At 32.8% G+C, this 23,199-nt stretch overlaps 2 protein-coding genes across 3 annotated transcripts; one reads left to right on the top strand and one right to left on the bottom strand.

Moving 5' to 3' along the window:
- Nucleotides 1-551: 551 nt before the first annotated feature.
- LOC101216027 (probable pre-mRNA-splicing factor ATP-dependent RNA helicase DEAH9) lies at nucleotides 552-15,180 on the top strand. Its single transcript, XM_004148732.3, has 23 exons — nucleotides 552-713; nucleotides 828-972; nucleotides 1,101-1,175; nucleotides 1,808-1,897; nucleotides 2,046-2,125; nucleotides 2,517-2,586; nucleotides 2,676-2,761; nucleotides 5,072-5,141; nucleotides 5,455-5,550; nucleotides 6,262-6,364; nucleotides 6,794-6,840; nucleotides 6,937-7,020; nucleotides 7,099-7,152; nucleotides 7,443-7,543; nucleotides 10,603-10,693; nucleotides 12,159-12,323; nucleotides 12,710-12,799; nucleotides 12,946-13,017; nucleotides 13,238-13,336; nucleotides 13,522-13,608; nucleotides 13,785-13,838; nucleotides 14,312-14,391; nucleotides 14,699-15,180. Exons 1-23 carry the CDS (start codon nucleotides 610-612, stop codon nucleotides 14,844-14,846), a joined length of 2,091 nt encoding a protein of 696 aa, XP_004148780.1. The 5' UTR covers nucleotides 552-609; the 3' UTR covers nucleotides 14,847-15,180.
- A 1,264-nt stretch (nucleotides 15,181-16,444) lies between these two features.
- On the bottom strand, nucleotides 16,445-21,268 carry LOC105434463 (arp2/3 complex-activating protein rickA). Of its 2 annotated transcripts, XM_031882322.1 has the most exons (6): nucleotides 20,913-21,268; nucleotides 20,138-20,634; nucleotides 19,883-20,029; nucleotides 19,171-19,364; nucleotides 18,308-18,470; nucleotides 16,445-17,039 (listed from the first exon to the last, which is right to left on the bottom strand). In XM_031882322.1, the coding sequence occupies exons 2-6, from the start codon at nucleotides 20,603-20,605 to the stop codon at nucleotides 16,845-16,847; spliced, it is 1,167 nt and encodes a 388-aa protein (XP_031738182.1). In that variant the 5' UTR covers nucleotides 20,606-20,634; nucleotides 20,913-21,268; the 3' UTR covers nucleotides 16,445-16,844. The 2 variants fall into 2 exon arrangements, with proteins under 2 accessions (XP_031738182.1, XP_031738184.1); XM_031882324.1 differs by lacking the exon at nucleotides 20,913-21,268 and having other exon boundaries at nucleotides 20,138-20,843.
- Between the last annotated feature and the right edge of the window lie 1,931 nt (nucleotides 21,269-23,199).

Here is a 23,199-nt window from a genome sequence, read left to right on the forward strand (position 1 = left end):
TCAGTCTTCTGTCTTCTCCCTTACAATCTCATCGTACACCTCTGTTTTCATTAGAAAGTATATAAAAAAAACATTAATAACACAACCCGACAATCCAACCCAAACCTAACTCATATATTTACGGGTTGGGTTGAAAACTAAATTTGGGTTATTCGGATTGTCAACCTATATAACCCGAAAATATGGATTGGGTTGAGAATGTCTCCCAACCCAATCCACCCAACCCAACCCAACCCGATTACACCCTTAGTCAAAAGTTCAACGACTATTCAAAGATCACATTTCATTTAATATTCAAATATGTCGAGTGGGTAGTATGTATATACATGCATATGTATATTAAATATGGTAAACATGACAAACAAAAACTTAACTCGATTACATATGTAATCCGACTCAAAGGTTTCAGATTCAAATATACTTTACCCGAAAAGAGTAAAGTTAAGTTGGAGTGGCCCATTGCATGGCCCAAAATCATTGGAGTTGGTTCCTGATGGGCCTTTGATCTTCACATTAAACAGCCCATTTTCCTCTGTTCAACTATCCAACTTCAACCCATTTCTCTTACTCTGGAGAGCTGGTGCAGAGCATCGGCAAGTAGAAAAAAAAATGGCGCAATTCTGGAAACCGGGCACCGAGAAGCCCCGTCTGCTTGACGATGGAGAGGGTGGCGTACTTTTCTTTTCTTCTTCCTACTCTTCTTCTTCATCTGGGTATCTTATTTTTCTTCATTCTCTTCCACTCTCAAATTCAATGGCTAAGCTTTATCATATTTCTCTTCACTCCCCTGTTATAACTTTCCTTGTATGTATGTCTTTGTGGAACAGGTTTGGGTTCTCCAGTACTGAGAAGCAGAGACAGAGACTACCTGTATACAAGTATCGCACCGCCATTCTGTATTTAGTTGAAACTCATGCCACCACTATCATTGTTGGTGAGACGGGAAGTGGCAAAACCACTCAAATTCCTCAGGTAAGCTCTTCATTTCTATTTACTTTCTGATTTGGAAAGACAGGATTCCAAGGGTTCAATTGAACTTTGATACCTTCACTATTTAGTTTGTTTGTTAATTTTGTAATTACATTCTCTGCTAAGTGCAGTTCCTCAAAGAAGCAGGTTGGGCTGATGGTGGTCGAGTAATTGCCTGCACCCAACCAAGACGACTGGCTGTTCAGGTATATCACTAGCTTTCCTCGTCATGCTGCTTGCAATTTGCATTATGCAGATTAGATGATAACTCTTGGTTTCCAATGCCATTTTTGCTCTATATTGCTAGCAGTTGCTATAATGCTGTTGTGTTGATTGTTATATCACGTAGCTTTCTGCAATTTTCTTTATTCAAGGAAAACTTTGGTCGTATTAGTTTTAAACTGACCCATAAAGTTGTGTGAATTGTGTCAACTGTCAAGGTTTAGTTTGATGGACCAAGCTTCTTGTTATTGCTGTAATTTATTATCTAAATATTTAGCATAGAAAATAAATTTTCATTTTTTGTTTCAAGAAGTATGAAGTATGATACATATGAAACAGTTGTGGTTGTGGTAGTGGGAATGCTTGGGCTGAGTTTTCCCATAAAGTTCTTATCGGACAATCCTTTTTCTGTTCACAGGAATGGTCAATTGAAAGTATAAAATCGTTTATTCTATTCTAGAGATGATATAAAGGTTTCTATTCCTCTTTTGGGGTTGGCTTTTACTATTCTTTGTTATCACACTATGTTTTTTATTCTCAACAATTGAACATCTGTTTGTACTTTTGAGGGTTTCGTTTTTGTTTTTAAATGAAAAGAACTATTATTATTTCACAGGCAGTTGCTTCTAGGGTGGCTGAAGAGATGGGCGTTAAGCTTGGAGAAGAAGTTGGTTATACCATCAGATTTGAAGATCTTACAAACCCAGTGAGACCTTTTCTTCTTTCTAGATCAATCTCTTTAGTCCTATATTTTCAATGCAAAATAAATATTTGCCAATGAACTGTATTTTTCTTGTAGAATTGTTGTTCTTATGACATGCCTATTGATAGGTTTTCTATTTGTGGCAGCACAGGATGTGACGAGGGTAAAATTTCTCACAGATGGTGTGTTACTCAGAGAGATGATGGATGATCCTCTTTTGACCAAGTATAGGTAATGAATTTATCTTTTTGTAGTGTGGTCTTGCTTATTTAGAACTCAATGACATAGATGTACAACCTATAGAACAAAGCCTGTTCAAGTAAGGTCGTGCAGCCTCGTTGTTGATTTATTTTATTTATTTTTTTACTTTCCACTTTTTGTAGTAATTTTAATATCTGTCTGTTAATATATTATCTGATTGGTTTCTCTAACTATGATTGAATAGTTTCTTTTCCATTATCGGTTAAATATTTTTATTGGTTATTCACATGAACATTTTGAGTTAACAAAAGAGAGCTGGTTGTTGATTTGTATTTTTTTATTTGGATCAATTCTTATTCTATTGTGCTATGCTTGCAGTTCTTAATTAAAAAAATAAAATAATTTTGTTTGCTCACTATAGTGTAATAATGGTGGATGAAGCACATGAAAGGTCTATCTCAACTGACATGTTACTTGGTCTCTTGAAAAAGGTACGAAATCATTGATCAGGACCAAATATGTCTTTCAATAACTTGGCAGCTTAAGCATTCTGTAATTGTGTTGATTACTTGTATTCCAGATTCAACGGCGACGACCCGATCTGCGATTGATTATCTCTTCTGCTACAATTGAGGCTAAATCAATGTCAACTTTCTTCCAAATGAGGTTATATTTCTTTTTATTATTACTATTGTTTGAAGCTGAACACATTATGGTTTTAAGTCTCTGTTTCTTATCAAAAAAGAAAAGAAAAATTTGAAATAGAGGAGTAAAACTCCAAACACCTTATTCGTGACTGGTAAATTACTACTTACAACAAGACTCACTAATTGGAAATTAAAAAGGATGAACTAGAAAGGGCAAAAGGGTACGTATTTATTCCAAATGAGAGCTACAGAAAGAACCATGTCCATAAAATGATCAAAAGAAGAGAAAACATCCCTAAAAATCTGACCATTCCGTTCACCCCAAAGATGCCAAAAGAAAAAAAAAAAACGCACAGATGCGAACCATAAAATCTTCTTGGAATCACGAAAAGGATGACCTTTGAAAATAGACGTCAGAAGACATAAACATTGCTGGGAAATTGCAAAGACCATCCAAAAGCTTCCAAAACAGCAACCCAAAATTGGGAAGCTAATGGACAATGCATGAAAGTCAACACTAGAATTACACGTAATGCAGCAAGAAGGGGAAAGTATGATAAGGCATCCTCTCAAAGAAAGATTTTAATTTTCTTGGGATAATAATTCTTCCAAATAATTGATTAAAGACCTTTTAAAGGAGGATTTGCATTCCCAACCAAATGCTTCAGGAGTGATTTAATAAAATAGTGCAAAGAAGAATCAAACGGCTAAGTCCAAGAAGCGGACAAATATAAGGCATTCTCCGCTGCAACCTATTTGCTGTATTAATGTCTCCAAGCCTGAGCTCCCAAAGAAAGATTTTAATTTTCTTGGAATAAGATTCTTCCAAATCATCAAATAAATAACTTTTAAAAGAGGGTTTGCAATCCCAACTAAATACTCCATGAGTGATTTAACAATATAGTGCAAAGATGAATGAAGTGGCTAAGTCCAAGATTGGGGTAATTTCGATGACAAATTGAGGCCAAAAGATGAGAAAGACTATCCCATTCATTTGTTTCCAAATCTTTAAGGTTGTGTTGAAGGCGCATATGGCATATCCCATGCATTGGTTTTCTCCGATTATAATAGCATCAGAAAAAGAGCAAGGCGATAAAGCGTAGGAAGCACAAGCATAATAGGGCCATGACTAAGCCATGAGGCAGTCCAAAAAGAAGTAGAAGTCCCATCACCAAGGGAACGTTGCACATGACTAGCAACCAAGTCAATAGTCTGACAGATAATTCTTCAAGGGGATTTATATAAATGTCTCCAAGGGGATTTATAAACCTGATTGAATAGTTCTTGGGCAAGCTCTCCCCAGTCACAGACGCATAATATTTAGCATCAACAAGCCTTCGCTGTAATGCATGCTCATGCTCTTCAGTACAAAATCTCCATATCCATTTTAGCCCATAAAGCGAAATTATGATGCTAAAATTTCCCAATTCCAGGGCCAGCCATCAATTTTGGAAGTTGAGCAGTCTCCCAATTAACATTATGCCATACCACCATTTCAATGCAAACCTTCTAAAAAATCACGAATCAACTTATCCAAAGCACTTAAAACCTTAGTTGGTACTTGGTACACAAAAAAAGATAAGTTAATGGGCAAATTAGCAAGAGACGCATGGATAAGTGTATGGCGATCACCCTTCAAAATGAAAACACACTTCCAGTTATGGAGCTTGTGTCGAATTCTCTCAATAACAGGCTGCCGAAAAGAAGTTTTTGAATTACCACCCAAAGGAAGATCCAGTTAAGTAGATAGCCAATGTCCCTCTTTGCAACCTAGAGAACATCCCTTCCATCTCAGGGTTAGCAATATGAATCTCAAGCAACTCACTCTTTTAAAGATAATTTTAAACCAGGGGCCTTCTCAAATATATGAACAAATTTCAAGATGTTCCCCATAACCCCTGGTCAATGACTCAATGCTACTTAGTGTTGTCTTTATAAAGCTAGCTGAACAGGAATAAGATCTTGAGGTGTTAAAGGTTGAATGAGTGGTGGAACTCTAGATTTGTCGCTTTTGTGGGTTCTTGTTGGGGTTGGTTTTTTTTTTATGTGTATGTGTGCGTGCGGGTATGTATGCTAATGAATATACATATTATTACATCTCCTTTGATTGGAGAGTTTTTTTGCAATTCCTTTGGAATAGAATTGGTGGCTTTCATATCTTGTTTGGTTACCTCATCTAATCAAATGAGATGTTGTTTGATTGCTTTTTATGATTAAAACTTAAACAAAAAGTAGAAAACATCTTATGCAAATTTTTTAAAACTAGCCAACCAATAAAAATGGATACTGAAGCCAATATTGATTCAGACCTCTTTTTTTTGTAAATTAGTAAAAGGCGTAGAGGACTTGAAGGTGAGACACTTGAACCAAAGGTGGAACCTGCAATCCTGTCAGTTGAGGTATAAAATTTGGCAAATTTCGTACTGTCGGGCCATCTTTCTCTACTTTAGTTTTTTTAATTATTATTATTTAATTTAAAACTTTTAGTTGAATAAGAAAAGAGACAAATGCTCAAAAGATACCAAAGGAGTGAATGAAAAAATAGAAAAAGCATCAAAAGGAAAAGGAAATAATCCAGAAGACATAAATTGAGGGAAGCAAGGTCTCTTTTTTTTGTCTTTTTTTTAGATGTTTTTATTTTGTTAGGGATTTGTTGACGTTCATATCCAATGGAGACTATAACTGATACATTTAATACCTTCTCACATTCAGGGAAGAGGGTTTAATGTACAAATTTTTTACCTTGAGGAGCCTGTTTCAGATTATGTTCAGTCTGCTGTTTCAACTGTATTGTCGATCCATGAACAGGTGACCTCTGAGATTGTGTATATCATTATTGATTTACAAGTAACTATGTATTAACATGTGGTATGAGCACTGATTGATACTTTAAGCTGATGTATGCATTTTTCCATTTGCGGGCGATTAATTTTAAAGACAAAGTTAAAAGAAGTAGCATCAAAAGAGTAGCAGTGTTAACTGTTAAGTATGAAGTTAACTGCTAGTTGTAAACTTCCATTACTACTGTAAGTTGGATGCTTTGATCAGCACACGAATCACCTGTTCTAGGAGGTGTTTTAAGGTTGTTGCATGAGCAAGTAGATGCAGATAATGTATTTGTGAACATTTGTCTACAATTTATTCAATAGCTGCATTTATTTTTCAACAGACAACTTCCATTAGAAAGAGGTGAGAGTGAACTTCTACATTTTAGAACGTCAGTTCTAAGCTTCTAGCATCCAAGCTGTGCAATTGCAGCAACTACTACAAACCATCATTTTGCAATTGCAGACTTCCACTTTTTTTTTTTTTTTTTTTTTTTTTGAAATAATGTAAGAAATTGGTTTGAAGAAAGCTTAAATGGACTTTCTATGGCATGTAAAAATTCTTCAGATAGCCACAAAATTTTGTGTTCCTCAGACCATAGCATACCATAATGTAATGTTTCTCATTAACAATATTTTTATTGAAAGAAAAAAAAAAAACAATATTTTGGTTAAATTTATGTTTGTCCCGTAGGAACCTCCAGGTGATATACTTGTATTTCTCACTGGCCAAGATGATATTGATGCTGCTGTTCAATTACTTATAGAAGAAGGGCAAAATGACAGAAAAAAATCAGGTCTGTTTGTTAAACCTTCTATTTAGATTTTGGCTATGGACACTTGTTTATCATGTAGCATCTAGAACTTGAAATAGTTGGATATGTATGATATGTACTCCTGAGCGTCGGATGCACCCTATCTTTGTTGTATTAGGGTCTCATTATCCCTACAGGTTTTTTTTGTTAACTTTGAGATAAGTTTATTCAGCATTGTTTTCCTTTTGATTTTTATTTTCCTAGCACCGTGAGAATCTAAACTTGTGTACTGTTGGGTCATAGATCCAATTTCTTATCAATTGCTTATTTTATATGGTTGTTGGTACAAAAATAAATGCACACACTAAACAGTTTGTGGTCTGCCTGAAAACTACTCCTGATTTTACTTAAAGTTGTTTCATATGTAGATTTTGGTTCATTTCAGAACTGATTTGCATTCTTATTTTTCAGAATTGATCGTCTTGCCTTTGTACTCTGGGCTTTCACGTGCAGAGCAGGTCAGTGACAAGTTATCTTGTCCTATTGGTTCAATTTGATTTTCATTCAATACTCCTTTTTTTGCCTATATATGCTTATGATACAAAACTGTGTAGGACCTTATCTTCTCACCGACCCCCAGGGGGAAGAGGAAAGTAGTGATTTCGACAAATATAGCAGAGACATCATTAACTCTAGAGGTTAGATTTGTGTGTTTATAAAAAAACTTTCGAATTGATTGGCATTCCTTTCACTCTGTACTCATCTGTCTTGTGCAGGGAATTGTCTATGTTATTGACAGTGGGTTCTCCAAGCAGCGGTTCTACAATCCTGTAATTTTATTTATCTTTTAGTTCATAATGAGTATAAAGGTTTATGGTTTGTATCTTCCGCATGAAGTTGAGCTTCCTTCTATCTTTTCATAACGAGTATAAAGGTTTATGGTTTCTTAGTAACTTCCATTCTTTTATAGATTGAGTCTTGATGTGTTTTTAATAATTGGGTGTTCAAGACTTTTATAGTAAATACTATCTTAACCATCTTTATTGGTGAAGTATCTTTTATGTGGATTATATAGGTGATGATCCAGAAACGTATTGTTAATTTACCTCCTCTTTTGCAGATAACTGATATCGAAAGTCTTATTGTTGCACCTATATCAAAGGCCTCAGCTAGACAAAGAACCGGTAGGGCTGGAAGAATTCGACCTGGGAAGTGTTACAGGTCTTCATCATTGCTATTAAGTACTAACTACTGTTATATTGATATTGACCTACTATAATTAATTTGAATTTATTGGCATCAATGAAGTTATGTTTTTTATTTGCTCTTGTTGGTATTAAGTTGACAGTCAAGAACATGAAACCTTGGCAGCACTCTTGCAACTATTAAAATGGAGTTAACAATTCGTCTCTCCCATAGGAAGAGTTCATACCATTCAATTTTTATACACTTGAAAAAGTTCTCGTTGATCGGGCTGTTTTGCTGTATCCTTTGTTGAAAAGCAGAGGAAGCCCTAGATTATATCATATGAAGCTACGAGTATGTAGAGTTCTGAGTCTGTCAAGACTTGCTTTTTTGCTATATTTGGTATCTAGATTGTTAGGCACATGAAATGCAGGGGATGATTGAAGAGTTCTTTTGTCACCTCATTTTCGAGATAAAGGGAGGCTTCTTTGGCTAGTTGGAATCTGTGCTATTCTGTTGGGTCTTTGGGGAAAGAAACAATAAAACCTTTAAAGGGTTAGAGGTTCTGAGTTTCTCTTTGGGTGTGGATGAAATTATTCTATAACTAATACGTTTGATGTTATTGTTCTTTATTGGAGTCTCTTCCTTGAGTAGGCTCATTTTCTTTGGACGTCCTCGTTTTCATTCCTTCTCAATGAAAGTTAAGTCCTTTAGGAAAATAGAAGAGAAGGAAAATACCTTTTTGGTGTCCCTAGTTTTCATTTGATCTCTATGTTTGACACTTTTACCCATGTGTTTTGAGTTTAATTTCTATTTGTTCCCAAAGTTTTAACCTGTTTCACTTTACCCTTGAGTTTATAATTTTATTTTCATTTGGTTTCTAGGATTCAATTCAAGATTTACATTTTCTATTTGAACTTTTCACAAAATACACTTGCAGTCCTTATTCCTTAGTTCTTAGTGTTAATGTCAATTAATTAATTTAAAAGAATTAAATTATTTTCACTAATTTTTCATCACAGTTAAAATTAACTAAATAAAACTGTATCTTAATAGTTTTAATTAATCAACTAAAAGTGCGTTTTACTGTGAAACTTGAAGGTAAAATTGTGAAATATTGAAAGCTAGGGACCAAATGAAAACTAAACCCAAAACACATAGGTCAAAGTGTAACATTTTGAAATCTAGAGACCAAATCAAATTGAAACTCAAAACACAGAGATAAAAGTGTAATATTTTGAAACATGAGAACCAAATGGAAGCTAGACTCAAAACCTGAGAATCAAAACGACATCTTTCCCAAATGATGAAGAAAATAAATTCTCTCCCTGATAAATTTCGTCGAGATGCTAGGAAATGTCCTAAGAAAACTGAATTCTATCTCTTAGCTGAAATTTTAAAAGTAATCTTGTAAACAAGTCATAGGGCTTATAGGTATCAAATTTTCTGTTGTATGAGGTTTGATTTTTATTGGAATTTGGTTTATAAAGTTTTCTTGAATGTAGGAGTTATGAATGCTTTGATGGAAAATGCCTTTGACACTCGAAGTGTCTTCAGTAATGGTTTTGAAAGTTTTCTTATTAGAAGATTTAGTAGTACTAGTAGTAGTAGTAGGTAGTAATTGGGAATGTTTTAGAGAATTTGTTAGAGCCTACCTCGTAGACATTTAAAGCTGGCTTTCTTTAGTAAAAATATCAAGAGCCTACCTCGTATTCTAGTTGCAGAAGTGATCCTTAGTTTTTTCTACTGAAGAAAAAAAACAGCTGTCCTACAGAGGAGTCATAAGAAACTAGAAAGGACACCAATCTAAAAGAAAGAAAGGGGCTCCAATTTAAAAGAATCAAACAAAGCTAATAATTGCAAAAAGCCCGAATGGTAGAAATTTAGTACGAGACATTGTATTTAAGACTTCCACAACCCAACTCAAGATCCTCAACGCCTCTAAAAGCTCTACTATTTTTCTTGAGCCAAACACCCAATACATGCAAATCAACAAGCTTGCCAACAAACATTGCACATATCCCGAAGGAAGGCTTGGGGGTGGTGATTCCAGCATGAAATGATAATATTGTTTCTTGCTAACAAGACCCAAACTGCTCCAAGACCAACCCCCTAACAAATGAGTGAACTGGGAGCTACGTAGAAGATGTTCTAAATCCTTTTCCTAGAGTCAAAGAACTACTTAATGCCAAGGGAGAGATACTCAAAAGGGATAATAGAGTTGACACCTCTATCATCTCCTTATTGAAAAGGAGGAGGATTTCCTTGAGACAGATATCATGGATGCCACAGGATGAGTAGAATGCAACCTTTTATCAAACAAATGATACAAATGGAGGAATAAGGTGCAAAGAGGTTTATCTCCCACCCATCGGTCCAAAACTTTTCTACTAAATTTAATGCCACTGCCAATTGCAAACATTGGACATAATTTTCTTAGACAGATTCACTTCTATACCGACAAACCTCGAGAAAATCTTAGCATCTTCAGGAAATTGCAATATTTCTCCTCTTTTCTTGTCCTTTAAGTGCAGACGATTGGTTTGAATTTAACATCTTGTCCGGGAGCCTTTGAGGAGACTATTTTGTTTAATAGGGGCAACCAACGAGAAATTTGGGAAAAGGACCCCTTTTATTACACTGTGATAGAATCATATGAAAGTCATAGTTGATTGTCATAATTGATGACCGTTAATATTCTGATTAGGAAAAATTTCTGCATTATGCTGTCAATTGAACTAAAGTAAGCATAATTCTGATCACTGTTTTTTCTGCTTAACCATGATTTACCACTTACAGTTTTCTTCTGAAAAGTTACTACTAAAAGTGGCACGTCAAGCTTATTTTAGTTGATCTTTCTGCCTTTTATTGTTTTTCCAATCTCCCATTTTTCTTAAATTATTACTGATCCTCCTTTAAACACTTCACAGTTGCATAATTGGATTCATCGACTTATTGGTTTCTTATGCACCATTTTTGAAGAATAATATGACATTTTCTGCATGCATGGAACTAAAATTATTGTAATGCTACCAAGCACACTTGTCCGGTCTGTTTCACTTTACTCATTCAACTTTTTATGTGGCTTCAAGCAGACTGTATACAGAAGAATATTTCATTAATGAAATGCCCGCAGAGGGTATTCCTGAAATGCAAAGATCAAATCTTGTTACCTGCGTCATTCAGGTAAATGTTTTTGTTGCAGTACTTTCATTGCCACGATGACATCTGCTGTTTCTTCCTGCTGACAGTTGAGGAAGATATAATGTTATTCATCACAACAAAAATGATTAGTATCGGAAGCTATAAATTGTTACCACACACTTTTGGTCCTTGAAGTTTGTTAGTCTTTAAGTTTTAAAATTTAACAAATAAGTCCTCAATATTTAAAAATTATCGATTTTAATCCCTCTAATAACAGAATCTGTTAAATAATTAACCACTGTTAATTTGCCATTTTAATATAAAAAATAAAAATAATAATAAGTATATATAATATATATATATATATAATATATATGTATGTACTTCCTTTTATTTTTCTCCCCTCTTTCCCCTTCACCATTTTTCTTCCCCTCGGCCATTCCTTATTAGTTGCTGGCCTACTGCTGGTTGACACTTTTCCCTCGCTACCAGGCCACCACTGGTACTGCTCTCTCCTCCATCAATCCTTAAGAACCAAGATTTTAGCTCCTCGTGTTCAAAGAATAGTAACGTGGTTCAATATGAAATAAAAACCTATAAAAGTTGAAGGAAGGTAACAAACCAAGTCTGATGTGGTTCCGTTTCAAAAAAACCAAGTCTGATGTGTCAATCTTTTATTCCCAAAGTGATATCCTTGATCTCAAGCATTAAAATTTCTGTTTCTCAGCTAGAATATTGTCTCTTTGCTATCTAATTTCATTACTTTGTTCTATGGTATATTTTTTTAATGGTCTTCTCCTCTCAAAGGGTGTTAAAAAAGTATGTTTTTTAAATTGTGATGACATTAATATTATTGTACCCTAGTAAGTGATCAAAAACTGGTTTTGCATCTGAAGAATCAAGATGCTATAAATGGAAATGTGGAGTGTTGGCCATTTCATTCAGATTGAGATGCCATGATGCTGTCCCCTAGGATCTAGCATATGGCTCTTTCCCAGTTCACGCGAATTTCTGAATACTTCCTTCAAAACCTTAACCATCATGGGTTGGCCTAGTGGTAAAAAGGTCAATAACCAACTAAGAGGTTCTGAGTTCGATCCATGGTGGCTACCTACCTAGGAATTAATTTCCTACGTGTTTCCTTGACCCCTAAGAGGTTCTGAGTTCGATCCATGGTGGCTACCTACCTAGGAATTAATTTCCTACGTGTTTCCTTGACCCCCAAATGTTGTAGGGTCAGACGGGTTGTCCTGTGAGATTAGTTGAGGTGCACGTAAGCTGGCCCGAACACTCAAAGATAAAAAAAAAATCCTTCAAAACCTTTATTTTACTGCAATGCCTTCATTCCTACCAAATAAATAGATATTTGCAAGAAGGCAGTCAAATAATTACTGAGACTAACAGTAATCTAGTGAAAAAATTAGCTCACAATTATTGCTGTCATAGTTCAACTGAAATACTGTTTTTTCTGTACTGTTATGTTGCTAATCTTGAATTATTATTTTAGTTGAAAGCCTTGGGAATTGATAATATTCTAGGCTTTGATTGGCCGTCACCTCCATCTCCTGAAGTAATGGTTCGGGCATTAGAAGTTCTTTATTCACTTGGAGTCTTGGATGATGATGCTAAGCTTACTTCACCAATTGGGTTTCAAGTTGCAGAGATTCCACTTGTACGTTAAGTGTGGTCATGTACACCAGCGATATTGTTCTTTAAGCTTTTATCCTCCAATATTTTTGCATTTCAAATTTATTACATACCATTTGTACACCTTTTTCTAAATCAAATTTAATGCTACAATGGCTTGATTGATCAATTTTTTCAGTCACTAATAACATTCCAATACATAAGATTATTGTTCTTTCAATTTTGACTGCTCGTATTTTTATTCAAGTCTGTTCGAGTATATCTGCATTCTTCGTATTTATTCTCTGTCTGTCTATATGTCTATATTTCTAAGAGAATTACTTTCATTAAGAGGGATGAATTATTCAAGTGTGATATTATGTTTAGACTAATATTATTGAAGATGCGTTCCCTTTTCTAAACAAATTTCAGGAGCCAATGATCTCAAAAATGATCTTAGCTTCTGGTGAACTTGGGTGCTCAGAGGAGATAATGACAATAGCCGCTGTACTGTCAATCCAGGCAAGTCTTTATTTTTAGTGTACCCACAAGAACGTCAAAAATGATCTTCAAAGCTCATGCCTAGCAATCAAGAAATTCATATGTTTTAAATGTTCAATTCCTCAAAATTTTGCATTTATGTTTACGATTAAAATGTCATCTTGCAGTCCATTTGGGCTTCTAGTAGGGGAGCGCAAAAGGAGCTTGATGAAGCAAGGTTGCGATTTGCTGCAGCTGAGGTGCTGATGTTGAAATTTCTAGCAAGTTATATTAATAAGGGAATAGTGAATAACAGACCATCTAAGCTAATCTTATATTCATCAATTTCTGTCAATATGATTAGCATTTTCATGAACCTGTCCTTGTTTGAAAAGTAGGCCAATGTTGTGTTAAGAATCGATAGAGCACGATGAACAAATCCAGTGTAACATTAACGACTAACTATTTTAATGCATGCAGGGCGACCATGTGACCTTTCTTAATGTATACAAGGGATTCCTTCAATCTAATAAATCTTCCCAGTGGTGTCACAAGAACTTTATAAATTACCAAGCCATGGTATGTTTTTTAGGTCATACTTGGAAGCATACAAAATAATTCTCTGCATTTCATTGTTTTTGATGGACAATTTTTTCACTGATTATCCCCCACTCGAAAGAGATAGAGCAGGAGATTTATGGTCTGACACGCACATATTTCCAATATATTCCTCATAGTATTTACAAAGTTCCAATTTTGTGCAGAAAAAGGTTATGGAAGTTAGAGAACAACTCAGAAGAATAGCACAGAGATTAGGTATCATCATGAAATCATGTGAAAGAGATACTACGGTAAGTTTTTGCCTACTTTTTACCATCACCTTTATAAATATATATATATTAATTGCATTTTGGATGGTATTTTATATTTACCATGTTGTTCTCCAGTTTCATCTTTGGTACTTGTTGTTCCTTCAGAATTCATAAAACCTGATTAAAATATACCTTTTTTCATTTTCTTCCAACAGGCCATACGCAAGGCAGTAACTGCTGGATTTTTTGCCAATGCTTGTCAAATAGAGGTGAGCAGTTTCCTGTTCTAATTTACTCTTGCCCTCTTATCTAATACATGAAGAAATTTAATTGGTAGAAACAGGCGCTGGCCACCCAAATTTCTAGAGTTTATTTTCTATCAGTATCTCAAATTTTGTACTGCCCTTTTGATTAATCTCATCTTTGATTGCTGGTGCAAACTTTTTTTTTTCTCTTTGCCTTTTGTAATCCTATTCCTGGCGTGGGAACTTTTTCTCTCCTTTTGGTAACTTCATTTTATTCAATGCATGAAGTTTCTTATTGGCAAACAAAAAGGAAAGAAAGAAAGAAGAAAGGATCTGAAAATCTCTGTTTAGAAATTAATTCAGTAAATACACAAACTTATGATTTAAGTTTGATCTCTCTGTTAAACAGTTCGTCTCTAGACATACATTTAGAAACACTGATCAAATGGCCCCTTCTCCCCTTCTCCGTATATGCTGATAAATTTGGTCTTCTGTAGGCATACAGCCACAATGGAATGTACAAGACCGTCAGAGGTTCTCAAGAAGTTTATATTCATCCCTCTTCAGTGTTATTCAGGTTAGTTTCAACAATCAGTCTGACATTAAATTACTAGAAACTTCATGGGATTCTTTTAAGTCCAAAGCGTTGGCTGTTGGCTGGAGTTATATTGAGCAAGGAATCTAGTACTGGACTAGTGATTTGAACGGATGCTTCTCAAGTTTTCTTCAAGCATTGAAACTTCAGGATCCAAAGTAGTAGGATTTGTTCTCATAATATAAATAAACCCGTCTTTCAATTCGGCTATTCAAGAATCTGAGAAGTTGGGACGCAAAGCAACCATCTGATTCATGTTTGTTAAACCCCTCTTGATTTTGTGTTGCAGAGTTAATCCAAAGTGGGTCGTATATCATTCACTCGTGTCAACTGATCGACAATATATGCGTAATGTTGTCACCATTGATCCGGGATGGTTAACCGAGGTTGCTCCCCATTTTTACCAGCAGAGGCAGCTCAGTCATATGCCTCACTGATCCTGTATATGGTCTAGACTCGTTAGATTGAAGATCATGAAGAGTTGGAGCAGGAGGATTCTAACTTAAAAAGGATTATTTCTACCTTGTGACATTAATTGAACACAGTTTTCTTTAAAATCATTAGGCAATTGATGACCGTATTAATTTGTTTATTAACCTATGGTTTAAATATTTGTTTCTCCTTCCCAGTTTTCAACGAAAACTGCTCCAATTGTTGTACAATAGTTAGAGCGGGCTGAACTGCAAAGTTAGGGTGTTATTTATTATGATAAATTTACATCTAAGTTCTAATATTTTTCAAATAAAATAAAATCGATTTTTCATTGAATAACATGAAAACTGCATACTCTCAAGAGGCAGTTGTAAGTATGATAAAATATTACAAAATTAGCAGTTAAGGGCATGCAAAAACTAGAGCATAACCAATGCTATAAAGTTGGATCAGGTTAATATTATTAATTCAATTTCATTTTGGTGGATTGTGTTTTAAAGAAATAGGTTTAAAATTTTTAATTTTATATTTATGATGACATATTCAACATTTTAAAAAACTTATGGACTAGTGGGATATAAAATTAAAATTAAATGTTGTATGAGATTGACAATTCAATTTTACGTTTGATGATTCTTTCATTTAGAAAAGTCTTTTAACATGTCCAGTACTAAAGATTAGATATCAAGATATCAAATTCAAGTCTAAAAAGTTTTTTGACGTTATAGGGCATGCTGTACCATTGAAAGTTTAAAGAAAGTTCAAAGATCTATCAAATGTTAAAAAATATAGGTCTAATCCATTAGATACAATCATAAAGAATAAAGCATTAAAGTTTAATAACTAAATTTATATCTAAATGTTACTAGGAGTATCTAGATTTTTTTAATCTACATCGACCAATCTCGAAAAAAATAAAATTAACAAAATTTTCAAACTATTGTATTTTCTCAATCTTTTCGCAATGATCTGTTCTTTGTAACTTTGTTTTTATCTTTTAAGATTCAATTTGGAAACTAGACAACAATATTCTAAAACAAACCAGTTAGAGTAACGAAAAAGTAGAGAAGACAAATTGTTGAGCCAATGTATTTCTTGCAAAAGAGTACACCAAGATCTCACACAAAAGAAGGAAGAAACAACACCCAAATTGAGCACCATCGCCTAATTAAGCTTCCTTAAATATAGTATTAAGAAAATAGATTAATTATTAATATTTAGTTTCAAATAGTCGGAGTATACACTCTACCCAACAACGGTATGATAATGCAAACGAGCAGAGCAAATACTTTTGAGACTAAAAGTAGCATTAACCTCAAAATTGAAATCCCATGAAACGCAAAATTGATTAGCTCCAACGTAACACAAATTAAGTTTAGTTATAGTATCATTACAGGGAATAAAAATCTCCTACTTTTGTACGAAATGATGCCACATATAAAGTTATAGCTATTTTTTTATAAAAATGATGCATACATTTAGTAAGCATGAGATGAATTACATAATCATAAAGGATTGATATCTTCGAGATACATAACAAAGAAGCTAATGGAAAAAAAGACTGACATATAAAATAACATGTATAAGATCGTATGATGCTTGATGAGATTGACATCTATTTATTCTAAACAGTACCTTCCACTCTAAGACGAGAGTACAATAAATGAACAAGGTGCATTTAAATCTTCAATCTCAAAATGCATGCATGTCAATTACCATACATTTATACATATTTGCTCTGCTCCACTCCCACCACTTGATCTCTTACATATAATTCATCAGAGAAGAACTCCCTAAAAGAATCTTGAAACTCTAAAGTAAGACATTGGGAAACATCTATCCAAATGTAGCTCTCTACACTAAAACTACAGGTAGTCTACAACTAAATTAATATAGGAAATTGAGAGCCTTAAATCGTGTATGTATGTATATTTTTTTCGGTTACAAACATCTTTGAAATATCTCTTTGTCAAGGCTTTTTAATTCCTTCAGAACAAACAACATTACAGCTTCAAATTCAGATCGATGCCTTCAGCTTCGGCTTCGGCTTCGGATCCGGCTCCAGAGCTGATCATGCCAACTTCTCTGTTGCCCTTTGTGTTTGAGTTTGATTCATATAAGGAGGAGTTGAAGTTAAGTTTGTAGTAATCTGAGGGACATCCTCCTTCATCTCTATGCTGTGGAACCTCCATGGTTTCCTTTCAAAATAATTTCACACCTGTGAATTTTCTCTTTTGCCCTCTTCATACACACACACACACGCGTATATATTACCCTTAAATATATCACCTTTTCTTCTTGAGGAAAATCTTTATCCCTTCTTATTTTAGGTTTGAATGCTACTTTGTCCCTAACTTTCAATTTTGGTCCATTTTAGTGTTGTACTTTGAGAAAGTTGTATTTTATTTTCCTTAACAATGATAGTATAGGAACATAAACGGTTACTTTTTAGAAGTACAATGACCAAGAATTCAAAATAAACATATATTTATCAAAATATACCAAAGCTAAAAGTACAAGAGTCTTAAAATAAATTAATATTACGTATGGTTTGAAATTAATACTCCTAACAACTCATTCGTTTTAGAAAAACATAGAACTAGAAAGTAATCATAAAATTAGTTAAAGTAATGGTTCTAGAAAACAAAGGAATAAAATCCCAAATATTTTAAAAGGAAAAGAGTATAGGTATCTTAATGATTTTGATTTAAGTAATTAATTAGGGATTAGTTTTTTTTAACAATTTTAGAAAATTAGTAATGATACCATTTATTCTAAGTTTAGAATTGAATTGATTTTTTTATATTTATTTTTGATTTAATATAAAGATTAAAAAAATGAAAATTTTCCATATTATTACTATTTAAGAGATGGTAATTTTGTGGGTGCCTTTTGTAGGTATATTGAGTGTTTGTTTTTTTGTTGGATTTTAGACATTTTGGTATTGGATTAGACATTTGTTTTTGGTTTTGAGCATTTTTCTAGCTACCTGCTTTTGGAATATTTTGTTTGGTCAGACTTTTTTTTGGGTGATTTATTTGGAATTTTCTTTTAAAATTAAGATTTAAAATCGACTCGGGTAATTGCAATTATTACACCTTAAAATCGTCGATCTTCAATGATATAAAATTGAATCTCAAAACTTACTTTGTACCATTTATACAATTAGATGGTCAAATTTAACATAAGAGGCTCAAAGTTTGTAAATAAAAATTGAGGATATAATTACATATTATTAATATACGATTTGAAGTAATTTTTACAATATAATTTTCAGTAAATAAACTAAAAATTTATTGATTGCACTTAGTTCAATATGCATATGTTGAAAATAGGTAGAAAATTGTTTTTTCTATGAAGAGAAGAAAAAAAAGAGAGTATATTTTGAGAATGATGGTTGATTATTATAGGAATTTTAAAGAAAAGTCTTGAAGAAGTATGAAGATGAAAATTTAGAGATATTTACTTGGGGGAGATGGAAAATATTGAAGGTTGGAATTTCATTTGGAGCTGAGGAAGATGAAGATCCTAATGCCATCAAATTGCTTTCTTGATCTCCTAATTGATACCTTCCACTTCTTTTTGTGTTACTCATCCTTGATTGGCCTCCTAAACCCCTTTTTGTACCTCTACATTTTGTAACACAATAACAATACCAAAATTAATTATAATCAAAATAATAATAGTAAACAATTATCATATGGATAATGAGTGACAATAACGTGAAGAACATAACGACCTTAACTAGTTTAGACATTCAAGATTATTGAAGAGAAGATGTTAGAACTTCTCTTACGTGTTGGTGAACTAAAAACTCATTTTGTTATATTAATCTATATTTGAATTTATACGATTTTTAGAGATTTTAATAAAGTGAAACTTACTCATTTTCAAATTTCATTTTCTTAATACATGTAAAATTGAACCAAAGTTGATATCTATAACTTAAAACATTATATTAGCTCAACTACACTAATCTTCTTATAAAAAAACCCAAATTTACATTTTTTTTAAATTTTCTAAATTATATATACACACATACAAAATGATTTTTGAGTTCTAAATCAACATTTTTAAAGACTAAAGAAACAATAATTTTAAGACCTCCAAAAACGGGGATATATTTTGTATAAAGATTTGGTTGATAATAATCTAGCCTGTCCTATTTAACACTTATGTTTATTGCACATAATAATCCACTTTCTAAAAATTGTTAAACCAAATCTTAAAACCAACAAAAAATAAAAAAAACAAAAAAACTTCAATTAAAATGAAAGAAAAAAGGAAATATTGTAATGAAGAAATATAAAAAGAAAAGAAGAAGAATACCTGAAGTTTGAATGAAAATGAAATGGAGAGCAATTAGTTTCCATGGAAGAAGAAGAAGATGAAGATGAATCTTTGGTTCCCATAATATTGTTTTCAACTCTCATCTTCTCTATGATATTATTGTTATTATTATTATTTGCTTCCTCCCTGTGGCTTTCTTCCAAAAAGGGTATCACCCTCTTTGCATTCACCATCTGTCAATTTACACTATTAATTCAAACTTTTGCTTTAATAATAATAATATCCCATCAAAATCATACAAATCAGTTTTATTATTTTCTTCTATTTTAATATAGCTCAAACTCCTTTTTCTTTTTTTCAAAAAATTACAGACATCAATAGATTATTTTCTCTCTGAAATTTAAGTTTTTTAAATATTTCCTTTAACTAATTTAAAATGTACGAAATATAATTTTAACTGTGAATCTTAACATATTATACTTCTTCTAATTCATTTAAATTAATTAGTATAACTAAAAATATAAATTAAACTTTGAAATTTAGATATCTAAAGTTAGAACAAACGTCAAAATTTTAGGAAGGTAAAATTTTAAAACTTAAGAAACTAAGGCTAAAATTTAGGGAGAAATGGATAGTATTCCATTTTTATAAAAAAGTAAATTAAAAATTATGTTGTAACATTTTTAAATTTTAAGAATGGAAATAAAATTATCCTTATTCGAAAAATAAAAAGTAAGGAGAAGTAATTTGCCTTTTCTTCTTCCTCCGGCGAGTTCCAAATGTTGTTGAAATCCGTAGATATTTGGCTTGAAGGGTGCTCTATTTCACGAAAATGTCTCCCCGCCGACGATGACGTCGCTGACGGACACGATGATCCAGATCCTTGATTAACATTCACCTGACAAAGTTTTATTAATCAAATTTCCATACACTTCTTTATTTTAAAATCCCTAAAGAGAATATATATATATATATATATAAGATCTCATCTCGATCCTCGTCTCACCATCGGATTATAATATTGGTCAGGATTGAAGGACGAAGCAGAGTATTGAAAACTCGGGAGAAAATACGGAGCCAAATTCAGCTGTGACTCCGACATTCGTGTCGTCGGAAACAAGGGTTTTTCGGTAACGACCGTTGGCAGATAAGGCGGGGGAATAAATTCAAGAGTTGGAAACAACGGAAGATTATTCGACCAAGCAACATAGTCACGCGGGAGCGGCGGCGGCGACGGCGTCATTATCTGAACAAGCGGCGGAGGCGGAGGCGGTGGCGGAGGCCGTGGAGGGTTTAATGACAAGGGATGAGTAGTAGTAGTAGCAGCAGTAGAAGTAGAATTAGTGTGGGGCGAAGAAGTGTGTTGATGATCAGTGGCGGCACCGCTTTCTTGCTCCTTGAGGATCTTCTCAAGCTCGGCAACGCCAGGTCCTCTCCGGGGAATACGCTGTCGTTTGGCTTGAGTTTTCCTCATCTCCTATCTCTCACATTATACTCTAATAACTAACCCATTGGAAAGAAAAGAAAAAAAATAATAATTAGACAGAGGAATAAAACGAAATTAGAGGGGGGGTTTGTTTATATAATTTGATAATAAATCCAAAAAGATTTGAGAAATTGAGGTGGGAGATCGAGGGGGGGAAAAATTAATGAAGAAGAATCTACAATTTCCAAATAAATTAGAGAGAAAAAAAATCTGCAAAAAAGAGCGATGAAAATTAAAAGTTCAAAAAGAGAGAGAAAGAGAGAGAGAGAGAGAGAGAGAGAATTAAATTGGTCACCATTTTGTTTTCGTTGAAAGTAATTTTGAGAAAAGCACTGAAATTGAGGGGTTTATGTGAATCTTCTTCCTCGGGTCTATCGCTAACTTTGTTTCTCTATGCAATACCTTGATTTCTTTTGTTTTATGATTTTGAAAGTTGAGAGAGAAGGAAGAGAAAGAGATCAGAAGAAGCATTAAAGAAGGAGCTGAGGCTGAGGCATCTGTTTCTTCCCCACACTGAGACTTCAAATCTCAGAAAATCTTTGCCATTTTTATTAATTTTACAACTTTTCTACTTTATTTATTAATTTTCTCAATGCCTTGTTATTGCATGGAAATAGTTAAGGACTAGGTCTCTTGGTCCCCTTTTCCCATTTTCATCTTTTCTTTTTCATATTTACCTGCCCACACACACTACCCTCTTACATCTTATATATTGCTTGCTAACACTTTTTTATTCCTTTTATTCTCATCTTCATACATTCAATATCTTTAATTTTAGTTTATATACTTTTCAATCTTTTAAAGTATATCAACTAAAAGTGTATGAATGTGTCCAAAGGAGTGGTATGTATATGCTAATTAGTGGATACTTAAGTTTACTAATTTATGTTACTCACACCTTGTTGTAACTTGTAATACTAATTTATCTTTTTTTCAACACAAAGTTCATGCAGAATATGAAATTACAAAACCCCCAGAAATCTGAAACCAAATCACTCTCTAGAGAAGGAGCTGGGAAAAGCATAAAAGTTGGAAAGACATCTTTTCAAACTTCAAAGAGGCCTCAAAGAAGAAGATATTAAAAGATGCTAACTTATTAGCAATTTTGCTTCCCTTCTATGTCTGCATTTACTATATGAGAGTGAGAAATGTTGCAAAAATAAGTTTAATTTGGCTCAATTGAAAAGTATGATATATAAGACTTAGCTAGGATCTCTTTAAATTGAACCAAGTTATTTTGAATTATCATATACACATCAATTTTTAAATAGTTTTATTTTCAAAATTAAATAAGTAAAATGTTAAACCAATCACATCCTTAATTTATACTAAACTTCTATATATATGTATGATGATTGAAGCGAACCTTAATTTAATAAAATTTGAGATATATTACACCTCCTATCTTTTTTTAAAGATATAAAGACATAAAAAAACTAGCTAATACACACAAATTATTTAAAAATGAAAATTGAAAGTTTAAAACTTAGTTTCTATTATTCTATTAAATAAAACTGATACTTACAAATTTTGATAATAAATTAGATTTGATAAAATATTGTAAATAATCTAATGTTTTTATATATGGAACTTTTTTTTTTTTTTTTTTTTGAGGAAAAATATATGGAAGTTATCAGCAACTAGTGTGGCCAGCTAAATTAATATAGTCCAAAAATCCAAAGAGTTAGTATTGTTTCATATATAGACAACTGAAATATTCTCAATGATAAATGGTGATTTGGATTAATGAGTTAATTAATATTATTATAAGTAAAAGTATGAGAATAATGACAGCTGAAAAATCATAATAAGTAATTCAAAATTTATCTAAATATTTGGCTATGAATTAAAAAAATTAAAATACTAGGTTACTCAAATTATGATATATGAGTCATATGGATTATTTAAGGTAACGAGTCATATGGATTAATATTACTGATTAGGAAAAATATATGGTTTTCTTCAGTTTAAGGTAAAAGCTTAAATCAAAACAATCTTTTTTAAGGATTCACTTTAGAACATAAACTTAAATTGAAATTGGGTAAGATGTATATTATTATACAAAACTTATGAATTAACGTTAAAAAAGATTTAACAGTAAAAAACATAAAAAAAATTTAAGGAGACTTAATTAAGTTTTGTTAAGAAAAAAAAAAAAAGGTGTGAAGGTGAAAAATTAAAAGTTTACCTACCGAACAGCTTAACTATTCTTTTACAAAAATAAGAGGATTTTCACAAATCACACGTATTAGTACTATTGATGCGATTGAGAATCGAAATCAAACTTATTAGCTTAATGAGTATAGGTTGTGAGTTTATTTTATATTGTTATGATTCATTTGTGTTATTGCAATTGCAAGCGAATATTCAAACGAGAGATGAGTATTGCATGATTGAGTATACTCATTCCAACCCTAACGTTTCTGCCCTAATGTACCCAAAGTTACTTGCACTTTTAGTTAGGAGCATTTGGCATGAGCAATTGGCCAATTTGGTTTCATATGCTTGTCTTACCTTCAACTTTAAGAAAAAAAAATATTTGTATGTGTTGATTGAATAATGTAGTTTGTCACATATATCAT

This window comes from Cucumis sativus, chromosome 1 (assembly GCF_000004075.3).
Source record: "Cucumis sativus cultivar 9930 chromosome 1, Cucumber_9930_V3, whole genome shotgun sequence".
Classification (NCBI taxonomy): domain Eukaryota; kingdom Viridiplantae; phylum Streptophyta; class Magnoliopsida; order Cucurbitales; family Cucurbitaceae; genus Cucumis; species Cucumis sativus.